Source organism: Uloborus diversus, chromosome 6 (assembly GCF_026930045.1).
Source record: "Uloborus diversus isolate 005 chromosome 6, Udiv.v.3.1, whole genome shotgun sequence".
Lineage (NCBI taxonomy): Eukaryota > Metazoa > Arthropoda > Arachnida > Araneae > Uloboridae > Uloborus > Uloborus diversus.
Window position 1 is genome coordinate 62,441,665 of NC_072736.1, and position 15,802 is coordinate 62,457,466.

The 15,802-nt window shown below is 31.7% G+C and overlaps 1 protein-coding gene across 1 annotated transcript in view; it reads right to left on the reverse strand.

Moving 5' to 3' along the window:
- LOC129225212 (PH-interacting protein-like) overlaps window positions 1-15,802 on the reverse strand; it is a 101,599-nt gene that overhangs the window by 5,602 nt on the left and 80,195 nt on the right. The window contains exons 29-33 of the mRNA XM_054859779.1: window positions 10,388-10,540; window positions 7,739-7,863; window positions 6,715-6,893; window positions 5,544-5,633; window positions 1,937-2,890 (exon numbers count right to left, since the gene is read on the reverse strand). Coding sequence (XP_054715754.1) covers window positions 1,937-2,890; window positions 5,544-5,633; window positions 6,715-6,893; window positions 7,739-7,863; window positions 10,388-10,540 — 1,501 coding nt within the window. The remainder of the gene's footprint in view (window positions 1-1,936; window positions 2,891-5,543; window positions 5,634-6,714; window positions 6,894-7,738; window positions 7,864-10,387; window positions 10,541-15,802) is intronic.

Below are 15,802 nucleotides of genomic sequence, written 5' to 3' on the forward strand. Positions count from 1 at the left end.
CTTCATAGATAGATATTGCATTTTACAGAAGATGCACATCTATACGTTGAAGAACCAGTTCCCTGAATCCTCAAAATGCTTTTAATATACAGGGTGTTCCGTATTAACCTGCAAGACCTAGATTTTGCAACTGTTAATCTTAGATACATATTTCCAATTGCAAAAATGTTCAAAATCAGATGCAGAGTTAAGATATTGAAATTTCGAAATAAAAATAAAAATGAGTGAAAAAATACAAAATTTAACTTTTTATACGAGCCCCAGATCCTAGGGAAATAATCTCCATTGAAAAACAATTCCAACACAAAAGGTTTGAAAAGAGTACGATCAAGATCAATATTCACCGAGATATGAAACACATCGTTTTGTGACTTTACACCACTTTGCAATCGCCGCCAATAACACCTTTTGGGGGGAAATATAGCAGTTAACAAATGTTTAAAATTATACGTATGCAGAGTGTGGTTTTTCAAATTGTTCGAGGTTTTGTCATGCGTTCTAGCGTATCACGGCATACTATTCGCATTTATTTTTGAATAGCAATGCAAAATATAAATACCTTGTTTTTCTTACTTTGACGACCTGCCATTCTTCTGAAAGGGTGATAAGTTCTAATCTTATCTTCTGTATGGTCCCTTAAAACTTTAAACTGGAATATCTCCTTGAGTTTTGGTCGCACAAGTGTCACATTTTTTGTGTCAGTACTAGTTTTCAAGGGAGATTATTTCTCTAAATATAAGTTAGGGGACCTAGGGCCCACATAAAAAGTTAAATCTTGTATTTTTTGACTCATTTTCATTTTCGCTTCAAACTTTCAATATCTTAACTCTGCACCTGATTTTGAACTTTTTTGCAATTGGAAGTATGCATTTAGGACTAACGGTTTCAAAAATAAAGGTCTTGCAGGTTAAAGTGGAATACCCTGTGTATATATATAAATTATAGATTAAATTCATTTTAAAAACCTTTATGCATCTAGTTTCTCTCATTTTGTACAATATAATTTTTGTTAGTTTTCCTGGAATTTTTGAGTCATTTTTCAAATTTATTTTCATGCATATGTTTTGTATGCATGATCATACATATAAATCGTTCAGTTTGCAGTCACTCGTTTAACTGGAACAATAAAGAGTACAAGTACCTTTTGTTAAAATTTAACTATTTGAAATTTCTCTGTATAATATCAAAATATGGTTTATCTGCATGACCAATACCTCTAGCACTTCAAAATTTTCAGAACAACGAAATGCAAATATAAAAAATGTAATTTTATTTCAATACATATTCATTTATTTCATTTTAACACAAACTGAAAACTTAATCATTTCCTGAATGTTTTTTTCTGACCTGAGATACAAATGCAATTTTTATAAAATGGCACCAACTTTTCCTTAAGATGTTTCAACATCCAAAGAAATACATAGCAAAAATCCTTATTTTTTTTCCTTTTCAATAAAAAGTACAAGAAATAATAACTATAACGTACAGTAAAAATTTAAGGCAAATATGTACATCTTTTAGTGAAGTTGTAACACACAGAGGTCATTATTTTAAAAATTGGAAAAGAAATAATAATGCAGTCTTTTCTACATATGTAAAATGCCAAACTATCACTTCAGATCTATTTATATATTTACAATATAATGTAAAAATGTATAGAAAACATTTCAACCATGAAAGACGCACTGCAGCTGCTAAAGGTGACTGAACTATTTACATAATGAAAGGAACAAAGTGAAATTAAAGCTTTTCATAAATTAATACGTCATACTCCTTAACACATTGTGTACAATATAAAAAAATATGTACAAAAGAAAAAAATAGATATGCATGTATATAAAATTAAGAAATTCACTTTTTCAAACGTTCAAACATCAAACTAAAACAACAAGACATTAATCACGAAAAAAGGCCCTAGCATGACTTGTCAACTTACGTAATCGGCCTCTGCTGCTGAAAGATATCACAGGATTTTCAGAGTCTTCAGGATTTTCCGAGTCTTCATCTTCTTCACTTTCATTAGCTTCAGCATACCTTACTGTTCTTTGTCCGCGGTTTCGAGTCTGTATTCGACCCCTTTTTGGCATTTCACTTTTTGGTGCAGATAAGGCACTACGAACGGATTTGGAATCATCTTTGAGTTTACCTCTGCTGGATCTGGTGTATCTCGGCATCTTCTCCTCTTCAGAATTTTCTTCCGGTTCAGAGTTTGAAGAAGACTGCTGACTTTTACTACTGCTGTCTGGTCGTTGAATTTTGGATGATGAGGTATTAGAGTTATTAGAGTTTCTTCCACATTTAGAACTTTGCGATTCCGATGCTTCGCTTTCAGACTCATCTGGAGAGCTCTGGTATTTCTGAGGTTTGACTGTTTGTCTTCGAAGACCATAAAACATACTACGAGTTCTTTGAGATGGGATGGATTTTGATCGAGTATGAAGAGGTGATAAGTTATGTTGCACTGGCCTTTTATTTAATGATAACCAACGTTTTCTTTTAAGTGTAGTTGTATGAATTCTATGCCTTGTGAGAGCAGATGGTTTTGATTGTGCAACAGAACACCTGGGAGATTGATGATATAAAGAAGTGGAACGTGTAAACCTTTGGGGTTTGTATTTTGCAATTACTCTTGGACGCAACCTCTTTGGTGTACTTGATTCTGTACGTCTTCTCTTTACCTTGCTTCCCCATTCAGAGCCATCACTTGCACTGCTCCTTTCAGATGCATTGGAAGGATTGCTTGCATTGCTATCAGACTGAGATTCCTCAGTAACGGGAGATTCTTTCTTTCTTAGTGTACCATTACATTTCTTTGAGGCTTTTTCCTTTATTTTGTTTTTAGTGGCTTTGATAATGTTCTTTTGCACAGTACCATTTGTAACAGTTGAACCTAAATTTCAAAATGAAACATGATTGAGAACAAAGAAGATTTGTACATTTTTAATTTCTAATGATTTAGACTCATTCTTCAAGTTAAAGTTAAGGATAAGAATATGAAAGTTTCGTTGAGATTTATTATTAGCAGGGTAAAAGCTCATTTATCCTAAAATCAGTAAATCAGAAACTCATGTTACCTAATTTTTTCCGATAATGTTTATTTTTCAATACTTTACATCATAAGGGGAAAGGGGTATTTCGATAAATAAACGATAAATGCTTCCTCTTACTTTTATATGTTTTTCTTTTTGAAATAAACAACCAAAATAGCAGACACCAGGTAAAAGAGTTTTAGAGACATGTAAAATTTTCGTTCCTATGATTACTGCCTCCCTGTTCCTCAAAACACTTTTTGAGGCAATGATTTAATTTTCTTTCTGCTTTTTTACAAATGAACACTCATTCATAGCATTTTATGAACCTCCAAAGAAGAAGAGTGGGCTATGGTGGTCTGATCGGTCAAAGGTCAGACTTTTAGTCGATGGATCCTGGGTTTGGATACCAGTCGCTCGAATCTTCTTTGTTCATTAACGGTGACTAGGGCATGTTAAATATGTTGTCGCCACTAAGTTCTATTCCAAATCAATACGTTTCGGGGAGGGGGAGGGGCTGGACCAGGGATTGCTCAGCTTTTGGTATGGATAAAAAAAAGGAGCCGACTTCAGGGCTCTATCCAAACAGTTAAACCACTTATAGAGATAGGGAACCCTGGAGTATGACGATTATAAAAATACCAGAAATGCACAGGTTCAAAGAGGGGAAGTTGGAAATAGGCACTTAAAGAATGAAAATTAAATGAGGCAGTGAGAAGCAAAGGGATGAAAGTGGACATTTTCAAGTTTTGAGTAAAACGTGTTTAAAGGTAACATCCTAGGTTGGCTTTCATTGAAATTTTTTTTCTAAATCATGCTGTATAGCAGCAACTACCAGGGCTACTAGTACAATCTCTTGCTCCAAGACAGAGGAGAGATTCACCTACCATGTGTACTGGTTATCTCCAAATTTTTAATTTTGCTACTTACATCCCTTTGCTTCTCACTGCCTCAAATGTTATGAGCAACTTTTATATCGGGAACATAATTTTTGTTTTGCATGTGAGAATCGCCAATTTCTTAGTTTGAGATTCATTTTGTAAAAAATCATGCTTGCTCTTTTTTTTTACTGTAGCTTCTTTCTGAAGTATTAACAATCAAGTTTGTCTTTTTTATTTGGCAATGATTGAAAAGCTTACTTTTGCTTTATATGTGGAGTCCTTTCTAACTAGCTGTTTGGTGGATGGTATCTTTTCTGAGAGTGGCTAGGTGTTATCACTTTGTTTGATTTTAATTTTTTATATATATAATCTGACTTAATTTGTGTTAATAAAAATGAACATGAAATCCAAAAATTTGAAATTACAGAAACAATGGGACATCAACTGTGGAAAACATTCAATAGAAATCCAAATTCTATTTCGAGCTATTTGCCTAAAAAATTCCAAATTTAATGGAGAGGGTTACTTTTAGCATTTCCTTATCAATATCTTTAATACAAAACAAATGGGGGTGGGGGGGAATGACAAAAAAAAAGTGCTGTAGAAGCACAGCAACAAAGCTCAATGGAAAAGACAAAAAAAAAGTAAATTTGCCTTTTTTTTTCCTCTCAGGTGTGTGTGTGTGGGGGGGGGGGGGGAATCCTGAATTTTTTTTATTTAAGGGTTAACCTTCAAAAACTAAAGCTAATAGTACAGTCCTCCCTCGCTACTTTGCGCTTCAACTTTCGCGGCTTTACTACATCACGTTTTTTATTTCTTTTTTTTAAATCAAATATAGTAATTATGTGCTCGAGTTAACTTTTTCCCACAAAAGAATGACAAAGTACGACTTTTAAGTAAGGTAAGCTCTTCTGAAGGGCATTAATTGTACTAGTCGAGAGAGTGGAGGTATAAAATCGCCTAAGAAAGTGTAGGGAATCACTACCTCGTTTTAACTATTAAACACTGACTGGGAAGTATAAATTACTGTATTATTACTAGGGGATAAATACATCTGTAAATGGTGGTCAACAATGTACTAGCTTTTTAAGTTGTATCCGTAATACCTTTAATGAGGATAAATGTAGAAGACCGGGCATATACGATCACTAACTGACAGTTAATTCATCATCAGACAAGTTGAGCTTTTTTAATAGTAGTAGTAGTGTGTAAGAACTGCATGTGTGTGTGTAGTTTATTTCCGAATAATTGACCATTTGATATCTATTACCTCTAATATATCTCATATATCCTGTTTTTGTGCAATATATGAAGTAATACAAATGTAATAGTGTCTAAGGGTGCTGTTTCATGTCTAGGGAGCTCTAACTATGTTCAAAAGCTATTTAAATTGTAGTAGGTAAGTTTTATACACTCTAATTAGGAAAATATTTGGTTTAAAAATACAGAATCCTACTTTGCGGAAATTCAGTTATCACGGTAAAGTCTGGAACGAATTAACCGTGATAAACAAGGGTTGACTGTATTCTTAATCTCCAAAACCAGTGAAGTTGCAAAAAAAAAAAAAAAAACTGTTACTTATACAACACGCTTATGAAAAACAGAAAAAGAAAGGAGGAAAAAGAAACCTTACCTAATGAGTTTCTCAGGTATTTCTTTTTAACACGAACAGCTGAATTTTTAGATGACTGAGACTCTATTAGCTTCCTTTTTTGTGGAGAACCTGTATTAAATTTAATTTTTACATTTTAATCATTGAATAATTTAAGAGATACATAATAAAACTGAATGTGAATTGTAATTGTCAGAAGTCATATTGCCTTTAATAAATAAAATCTTGTGATATTTTACAAACCCCCTGACAAAAAAAAAAGGTAGAGAGAAAATAAGAGCAAATAAATATATTGTTCATCAAGAGAAAGTCAGTTATGCACTTCAAGATTTTACTAAAATAACAAACCAAGTATATTTTCTTATCAAAATTGATTTAAGCAAATTCATCATAAAATAACAAGTTCAAATAACTAATTGCTATTTCTGTAATAAAAAAAAACTGTGTGCGCTGACCATTTCCTCCTCCAGATGGTTGGCAACACTGTGTACAGCTAACTGTATAATTTAATACTTTTGAAGTTACTGTCTAAAGCCACTCTTGAAAAAAGTAAATAGTAACTGCATGTGTGTATGCTGGTTTAAAGTTGGGGAAATCTTTCATCTAATACTAATATTCAATGCACAATAATAAATGAGATATCATATGATGCTATTAAATAAAAATGGAAAGCTTTTAAAGGTTTAAAGTCTCGTTACTTTTAATAAAAATATTGATTTTACATCAGATTTCTCACAAGGTTCAAAGCTAACCAAGTGGCAGAGGCAACAAACCAAGCAATTTGAATTCAAACAATTTGAATTGGGTCAATAATTTATTTTAAATGGTTTTTATAGTTATTATTTCGTAGTTTTAGATAACTATACAACACTTTAGATGTTCTTCAGTTTGGTGCCAATAGATGCAATAAAACATAATAAGAGTTTTTTTTTAATCCAAAAACCTTTAAACCAAAACCCAGACAGTATCATCTTTCTGTCAAAAACTACTGTTCTTTTATATTTTCATCAAAAGAAAAAATAAATAAAAGGCTTCTCCATTGGTTTGATTGAAGGACAGAAGGGAGGCGGAGGACAATACAGTGATTTTAGGAAAAGTAAATGCAGGCGTTGAATAAGTTGCGGCCAAGGGGCTTTTTGGTCATGATTCCTATTCTATTGCTAAATAAAGCTGATCAACAAAAAAGAAATACCTTGAGAATTAAATTTGTTGTTGAGGACAGTTTTTGAGCTACTTGGTTTATGGAATGTTGTACTTGAAGCATGATTCACTTTCTGGCGTGAGATTACTCTCCTAATTAAGGATGAAGATGAAAGTTGTGAAGTTGAAGCTCCCACATTTACATCTGCATCCAGTATGAGTGGTTTTCGCCTACAGAATTAAACACACATAGTCAAAACATTTGTTTTAATAAAGAAAACACAAAAATTACTAGATAAGGCTTTTTTTTTTTTTTGCACAGAAAGTATTTTTAATAGCAACAGATATGAAGTCTAAAAAAAAAGCCTTTAAAAAACTTCTTTTGTTATTAAACAGCCAATAACATTATCACACTTAAAGGGAAAAAAAGTTTTAGTCTAAAAATATTATAGAAGTTACAAAGTATGTATTGATCGAAAGTAATTTTTAAGTAATATTTTCTTAATACTCATTGCTGTTAATTTTTATGAATAAGTTCATTTCTTCCAACACATTAAAAACCTAAGAGGTTACAGAAAAATAATGTTGTATTTCAGCCAATAGGTTTTGTATTGTGTACACTTAAGAAAAATAACAGAAAAACAGCCCCCCCCCCCCTCCACACACAGAAAAAAAAGTTATAACTAAATGCCATTTTAAACAAAGAAGCAAATTTTATATTTTAAAAAATGCGGATTTTGTGGAACTTTGGATTTTTTAATATTGTTTTTGTGATGTGTCAATTTTCAAAATTAGTTTGGTGAAGCTGCTGATTTTATCGTTTGAGTTTTGTGAAAAACGATTTTTAAATATGATTTTTATGACGGTACCAAAAATGGAAGAAAAATCAGCCTGTATTGGGAACAGAATTTAAAAAGAAAAATTGTGCTTTTCTTCATTCTACAGTCTGCTCATAGAATTATCTGTTACTTGCCAATGAGTTTCAACAGAAACACCCGACTTCTCGATGTAATACATTCCTAATTTTGAATAGGTTAATATTAGTTCTTGACCATAAACAATATCAGCTTACTTACCTGTTACTAACATATTGATTGTTCCTTATTTTATCTTCATATTTAACAGCAGACCTCCAGTCACTAACAATGCCTCTTATGTGCTCTTCAAACATGGCAGATAATCGGATAGTCATTGAATAAATCTATCAAAAAAGGAAACCGTTTTAAAAATTCACTAACTTAAAAGCAATAATTCAATTATTTGTTTAAAAGGTAGAAGGGGAAATTTTAAAAATGAAACTTAAAATTGAAGACCAGGAAGGCTATAAAATTGCACACTACCAAATGAACGAATACAAACGCAGAGCTTTATAAACCAACTATATGAAAGTTTACAGGAAACTAATCTTCAACAATCACCAGTTATAAACATCTTTAATGTAAAATTTGTTGATATGCATTACAATATCATTTTTGTTAAACATAAATTTCCATTAACACTAGGGCGAGCTTAAAAATATTGTTGACTTACATTAGGGTCAGGAATCTTTTGATATTGCATCAGCAGCTACAAGAGAGAAAACACTGCACTACCATGAAAACTATTTGTACTATTTCAAGGACTTAAAAGAGCCATTTAACACTTTGATATTTGAAAACACGTTTTTTATTTAATGTTTTGTGCCTTTTATGGCCAGATTGGCTACTGTTTTCTCACTTTTATGACTGCTTTACTGCTACTAATAGGACAAGATCCCAACTGCAAAGTTTTACTACCATTTATTTTTTAAACAAAACAAAATTTTTATACATAATCATGATTGAAGAATATATGTTTCTGTCAGATTGTCTATGAAAATACGGCCAAAAGTTCGAGAGACTTAGACCACCAGCTTGAATTTTAGATATTTATATATATATATATTTTTTTTTTTCAGTTTTAATTTTATATCTCAAAAATTTTCTACTTGCAAGTGAAATAATTTGTTGATAAGTTAAAGAGCATAAAATAATTTAAAACAGCATTTTCGTTTTAGCTTTAAGAGGTGCATAGTTAGTTTATTTCAAAATTTGTGAATTAAAAAAAAAATGTTATCCCCAACCCCCTTTTTTTTAACTTTTTTGCGAAAGCTTACAAATCACTTTTTTTTTAAGTTTGGACTCAGATTTAAAATTCAAATTTTTAATTTAAACATTTCTGCCCTTTTTATAGCTAGGATACCAGATACCATAGTAAAAACAACATGTCAAAGGTAATTTTGCTCTTTAATTCGTCAATTATTGATTTTACTGCAATGTATAGGTTTTGAGATAAGAAACCAAAACTGGAAAAAAAAAAAAAAAACACCCAAAATCCAAGATGGTGGCAGAAGTACCCCCTATTTTCGCCCACGGCAGCAAAATTTGTTGCAGCACTATGACACTAATTGAAAATCCTAAAAATAGTCTACAAGATAAACCAACATTAGGTTAATTGCAAAATATAAATGAGCACAGAGAAATGCTACCATATCCCAGAAAATACTATGCAAATCTTAGCTCACTGAAATTTAAGGTTATTGATACATGAAATACACCGTCAGCTCAGTCATTTCCAGCCGAGGACTGCAGTTTCGTGCTTATTAGCACTCATCAGCCCGGCATAGGAAAGTGATATGCTGGAGATGGAAAACCTCTTAAGGAATTCCTTAAGTTGTTAAGTTCCTTCGGTTTGTTTGGCCCTCTTGGCTTCCTTAAGAGGTTTTCCATCTCCAGCTCAGTCACTTTCCAATGCCGGGCTGATGAGTGCTAATAAACACGAAACTGCAGTCCTCGGCTGGAAATGAACGAGCTGACGGTGTATTTCATGTACTCCTGCTTTAGCCCTGGCTAATGGGCGGTAATTTACTGAATATTAAGGTTATTGAGTTAAAAATTTTAGACTGCCCCCTTCCCAAAGAAAGAAATAGCCTGCAGGTTTTCTCAAAAATCTGCGACATATGATATGAATCTGCTGCTGGGCAATATTTTGATATGTAACACAACAGAAATATATTCCTCTTATCATAACCATGTATAAAAATGGTTTTTCTCAAAAAAACAGATGAGGGTAAGGATTTGCTGTAAGATCTTAGACTATAATATGTGTAGAAAATATTCAACACACCATCATAGAATATTTTTTTAAAAAATAGTTGTTTCAAATAAAATGTAGTGGGTTCTTTATATTAAACATATCATTTTCACTTTCAATTATGTACAAAATTAACCATAATTACATTGCATCTATTTCTATTTGCCTCTTTTGATTTTGGATGGGATAAATTGAAATCATCTACATTCCACAGACTTAAATTTAAATGCATAATTATGAAGAAACATGTTTCAATCTAGAGGATAAAGGATAAAATATAACATTAAAATGCACAAATTTGCAATAAATTGTAGACCCATGTTTTTTGGACTCACAAGGAAACTACAAAAGTTATTGTATGACATCCAAAACCTTTTTTAAACTCCTGACAGAACTTTGTGTTGGATGTAATTTCATCTATAATATCACTTGTTTCGCATTGAAAAAGAAGTTTCTTGTAACCCTGAAATACATTGCAAACTTGAATTCTTTTTTTAATTTTTATAGCACCAAATTATTTACATTTTATTTCTCATTTCAATCAATGAAACAAGTAACAAAATTACAAAAGAAAAAAAAAAACATCAGTAATTTAAATATTAAATTACACTTACCCTGGACTTTTTATTTGTATTGTAGTTACGAGAATTTTGAAAAATAAGCCTCATGTCTTTACAGAAATCAGTTGGACTATTGTAACGATTGGTACTCAGCTTGTCTCTAACAGTAGATAAATCCATAGGGCAGTCAATAATATTTCTATAATCCTGCAAAAATTAATAAACACATGAACATATATAAGCAAAACTATGAAATAAATATTTTTGATTGGAAAGATTAAATACAAGGCTGCATTTTTGGACTTCCAATATACTTGGAACTTAAGCAATTGAAAAAGTAATACTATATACAATGGCAAGTATAAAAATTTTTTTAACAACTGTATACAAAAATTTCATTTCTCAACTTACGTTTCAAGTTTTAACATTTGAGTAAAATTTCTGAAGAACTATATTATCACTTTTTTGTCAGTTGTTAGGGTAATTTACTGATGAGAATAAGTGTAAACAGATGTGTAAATAGATGAGAGATTTGATTCCCTCTATCAATGTGTACAATAATTTGTATCTTACCATACTTCACTTAGTTGTGCATTATTAAATTGGTGATAAATTCAATAGATTGCAGGAATCAACTTATTTACAACCTCCATACTTCTTGGTTTTCCATTCCTTGTTATTTTTAAAACTATCCAGCAGTACAATTAATGCAGATGTTGAGCTATTAATGCATTAGAAATCAATTATTATCTATAGCAGGGGTTCTCAAACTTTTACGACTCGCGGCACCCTTTGAAGAATTAGAATTTTCTCACAGCATCCCTGTCCATCTCTATTTTTCGAGATAAGTGCATAAGTGTGCCAAAAGGGGCTACCCTTAGTTTCAAAACATAATATCTCGTTCCTTTAAGAATAAATTGCTCCAGCTTTTGCATAATCATCAGATGACTCATGAAAAGTAAGAAAAAAATATAAAACCAAATGAAAATTTAAGTATCAATTATGATTTTCAGCAGTTATAGCAAAGAAAAGTCATTTCGTCTTATTAGGAACAAGGGAGCTAATAAGGAAAACTCTAGCAAGTATTACTTCAAGCAGAATTGAAGACAAATACTCCAAAAAGTACTATCAAACTAAAACTAATTGAAAGAGCATTTAATATTAATACATAATCCACCACAATTGATAACATTACCAAAAATTCCATGTTTACTTCCACGGAAATGAGGAAGATCAATCGTCCTATTCGGGGCAACTGATAATTTGTTATTTTCTGGGGTTTTTTTTTCTTTTGTCCTCATGCATACAATTCGTGCATATATGAGTATATGCAGCTTACAATAATCCGGGGTCATAATAAAAGGACACCGAAGTGCTAAGAAGGCTAATCAGGGCCTTAACAGCCAACAATCTTTTCTAGGTTATCGAATCACAGGAGCAAATGAAGGTACACAGCGGCATTTATCTTTGTGAATTCGTCAACTACATAAATTAGGCTACAAGAACTTTTATTGAGTAACCTACAGTGAACCATGTAGAAGCAAAACTTATACAGGGATAAGAGTGGTTAGAGAGCAAAAAGGAGGAAATCCAAAAAAAATTCGTAAAATTGATGATATTCAAAACCGCATCAAAATAGAACTTGCAAGTCATGATATTCGCAAATTCAACAAAAAATGGCTAATTTACCAGTTTTAAAGACAATACGTATTTAATTTAGTATAAGTAATAATTTTGCACAATTTGCTGCATTGTACCATTTCTTGCAAGAGTGTTTATTCCTAAATAAATCTAAATTTTGAAAAAGAGGCAAAAAAATTCTAACCCCTGAGTTCTTGGATAAAGGGTTGGGGGAGCCAGAGGTCTATCTTGGCTGCATCACACAATAGTATCGACTATTCATATTTTTTAGAGAAAAATACATTTTTTTCATTAAAATAATTTTAGTTTATAGTGTTTAATAAGTGAGAACATAAATTTTAAAATTAGGTCTGTATGTAAAGAAAAATTTAGACCAGAGAGAAAAATCTAAAATTTCCTTATGCGGTAGAACATACTTTTCACAGTAAGAATTGAAAATAAAAATTTGTTTTTAAAAACTTCCTAATATGTTTTTGGAATCAAAAGAACAACTTGCTGCTGCCTCATTTAATCATCATCATGAAATCCTAAAACTTTTAACAGGCTGTAAAGCTTAAACCATTCAAGATTCACCACAAATATTTTTAACACTTTCTTAAATACACAAAAAAGTAACCATGCCAAGTTTTAATAAAATTTGAAACTGTGGGTGCTAAGTCATTTTTTGATTGACTTTTGCATTTTTTCTAAAATAAATTAAAGAAATAGAAATGTTATTGAAATGATGAATAAAATAAGCAGGTACAGTAGAAGACCATTATAACGCACACCTTGGGACCAGAGCTTTTGCCTTATACAGGTTTTGGCGGTATATAGGTCATTTCACAAATTTTAAAACTAATATTCAAAATATATCTATATATTAGCACTTCAGAATGAGTTTTATCTGTAGTGAATATTAAAGCACAAATTAAACAATGAGTCATTCACAAATAAATATGTTTCTTTATTGCAAGAAAGTGAAATATCCTGCACTTCTGCTAGCTTCACGGTTTGCATAACAGCTGCATTTTCAAGAACCATCTGGTATTTTCATTTTAATGTGAATGCTAATTTTCATTTAAAAGCTTGGAATTACAGGGTTCATACCCTATTCGAATGAAAAAATTCCATGACTTTTCCAAGACTTTTTCATGACTTCATAAAAAAATTTCATGACCTTGTTAAATGATGAGAATAGTACTGTTTAATTTCAAACTGGAAAGTTTTTGGAAATAAGCATTAGCGAAACTTCTACGTGAATGCTTCAACCTCATTGAAACACTTACTTGAGATTGAAAAAATATCAGTGTACACCTAAAAACTAAACTCTATTCTTATTTGTCTTCATCATATAACTTTTAGTAAAGTTAGTAAAACTACAGTGAATGAAATATAACGGTGCTTAAATGTCTAATTATCTTTATAAACAGGTTAAATGATAATGAATGGGACAAAGGTTGAATGAGTCATAAAAACTAAGTTTCAATAAATTTGCTTCAAAGGTTGCCTTTTAGCATCAGCAGTGCATTTAAGCATACACATTGCTTAACAGTACTTTGGTTCATTAAAGAAAAGCCATTCTTCAGTAAATTCATGTTTCTAAACCAAATATTTATATTTAAAAAAAAGAAAGAAAAACATTCAGTAGCGAATAAATCTTCTGATTCAAATGCACTTGTTTACTTATTTGCACATTTTCAAATGCATATAAATTAATAGGTTCAGAAATTCCTGAACATAGGGTTTGATTCCTGACATGGAACGTAGCAGTGGGTCGCATGTTGGGCAGTACTGTTTTAGAGTATTAGAATTCCCCTATTTCTGTGTTTTATCACCTGACTAAAGATCTACATTTTCTAAAACTTTCAACAAATTGAGATAAACTCTGATAAATTTAGTAATAAAGTTTTTACGAGTGATGAAAACAAACTCGGATGCAATTGAATTGCATTTTTTAAGTGGTTGTGGCAAAATCAAGAATGTGCAAGTTCGCTACTACAGAATATAAAAAGTCTTGAAAATAATGGTAAATGCAAAACGAGTGATGCCCAAGCAGTAAAATCACATTCCAAAAAAAAGACGAGAGGCTGCTACAGAAGTGGATGTAATTGAGATTTCAAAATTCAGAGCTCTTTTAGCAACTGTTACTTTCTCTTTGCCCAGGACATTTTTTCATGACTTTAAATAATTTTCCATGACTTTGAACGAAAATTTCAATTTTCCATGACTTTTCCAGGTCTGAAATTCGCTAAATTTTTTTCCATGACTTTCCAGGATTTCCATGACCCGTACGAACCCTGAATTAATATGAAAAGATGAAAAACTGATTCAAAATTTAATTTCCCAAACAATTTTTATGTTTGCAAGGCAAAACAGAGGGATTTTGTAAACTTCAAAACTTATTGTTAACTTTTGAAAAGTTGTGCGGTTTATAGAGAATTGCGTTATACAGGTTGGCGTTATAAAGGTATTCTGCTGTATAAGGTAGCATATAGTTCAAAACAATCCAACATTAAAAATAATTGAACTACTTGCAGGAGGCAAAAAGATTGAAATCTCAAACGAGGCATGCAACTTTCGGCATAGCATGTGTTTGACGTCGTTGGCATGATTCCAAAATATACGTTTTTGGCAAATATCGAGGAAGATGAGGATTTGAGGGGGAAAAATAGAAATAAGAAATCAAAAACCCAAACTTTTTAAAAAATCATATTCTTTTCCGATTTTTGAGGAAACTAAAGCCTAAAAGAGGCAAAAAAGGAGGAAAAGTTTTAAAAGCCAAAAAAATCTCATCTCTGTTTATAGCAAAATAAGATCAGGTTGTTTTTACATCCCTCTTCTGTAATAACTATTGCTACACTTTTGTCTGGTCATGAAAAACTGTTGTTGATAACACTTTATGATCAGTTACGCTTTTTGATGACGATGAAGTCCCAATCTAGCGAGTTTTTACTATGCTACATCAAAAAAAGGGGTTGGGGGGGGGGGGGGCGGAGATGGCCATATTCGTCCATTTCACCTTATTTGGCAAACCCACCAAACATATAATATTGATAACATGGACACTTAGTGGCACCCAGTTTGAGAACCCCTGATCTATAGATTAAAAGAAAAGCTTATAGTTGAAACTTGAAACATGTTCGATTGTTTTCAGTTCCATGTTCTGTACATTTCTTTAATTATTTACCTAACATTTTAAAAACTTGGAATTTCTTAAGAAGTAGTATTTTAAAACTCAAAGTGCAGAAAAAGTAAATACCTTTGTCTAGGTCACTGATTATTTCCATAAAATGGTGACACTAAGCTAGCTACAAATTAAGCTACCTGTGTAATTAGTTTTTCTAATTTAATACAAGCTCCTTGTGCCAGTGTTTATACTATTAGTATAAAAATTCAAAGCCTGAATTTTTTTTCTCTATGTCCAACTCCTTGAAAAGCATAAAAACATTTTGTTACATTTTGAGCAGCATCTTCACAACTCTTCTTTGGCACTCCTAGAAGTTTTTGAAAACCATTGTACAAAACATATACGTGTAGTACTCCAATCTTCATTGTCTGCTGTAAACTACCAAATGGTGGATTGGATTAAAGGTATTGCCATGCCTTACCAATTAAAAAACTTTCCCATTGTTTCAATAGATATTTAAGGGTAAAAAATCAGACTAATGGGGGGGGGGGGGGAGGAGATGAATGAACTCAAATATTATGAGAAATTACCAAAAAGCATAAAAATGAAGGATGTTCGAACATTATCTTCCATTAAAAGTAGAATGCAGAAATTTTCAGAGAGTGATTTTATGCATAGATATGAAACACTAGGGGGTGTCTTGGTTTTAAGCTTTTCTT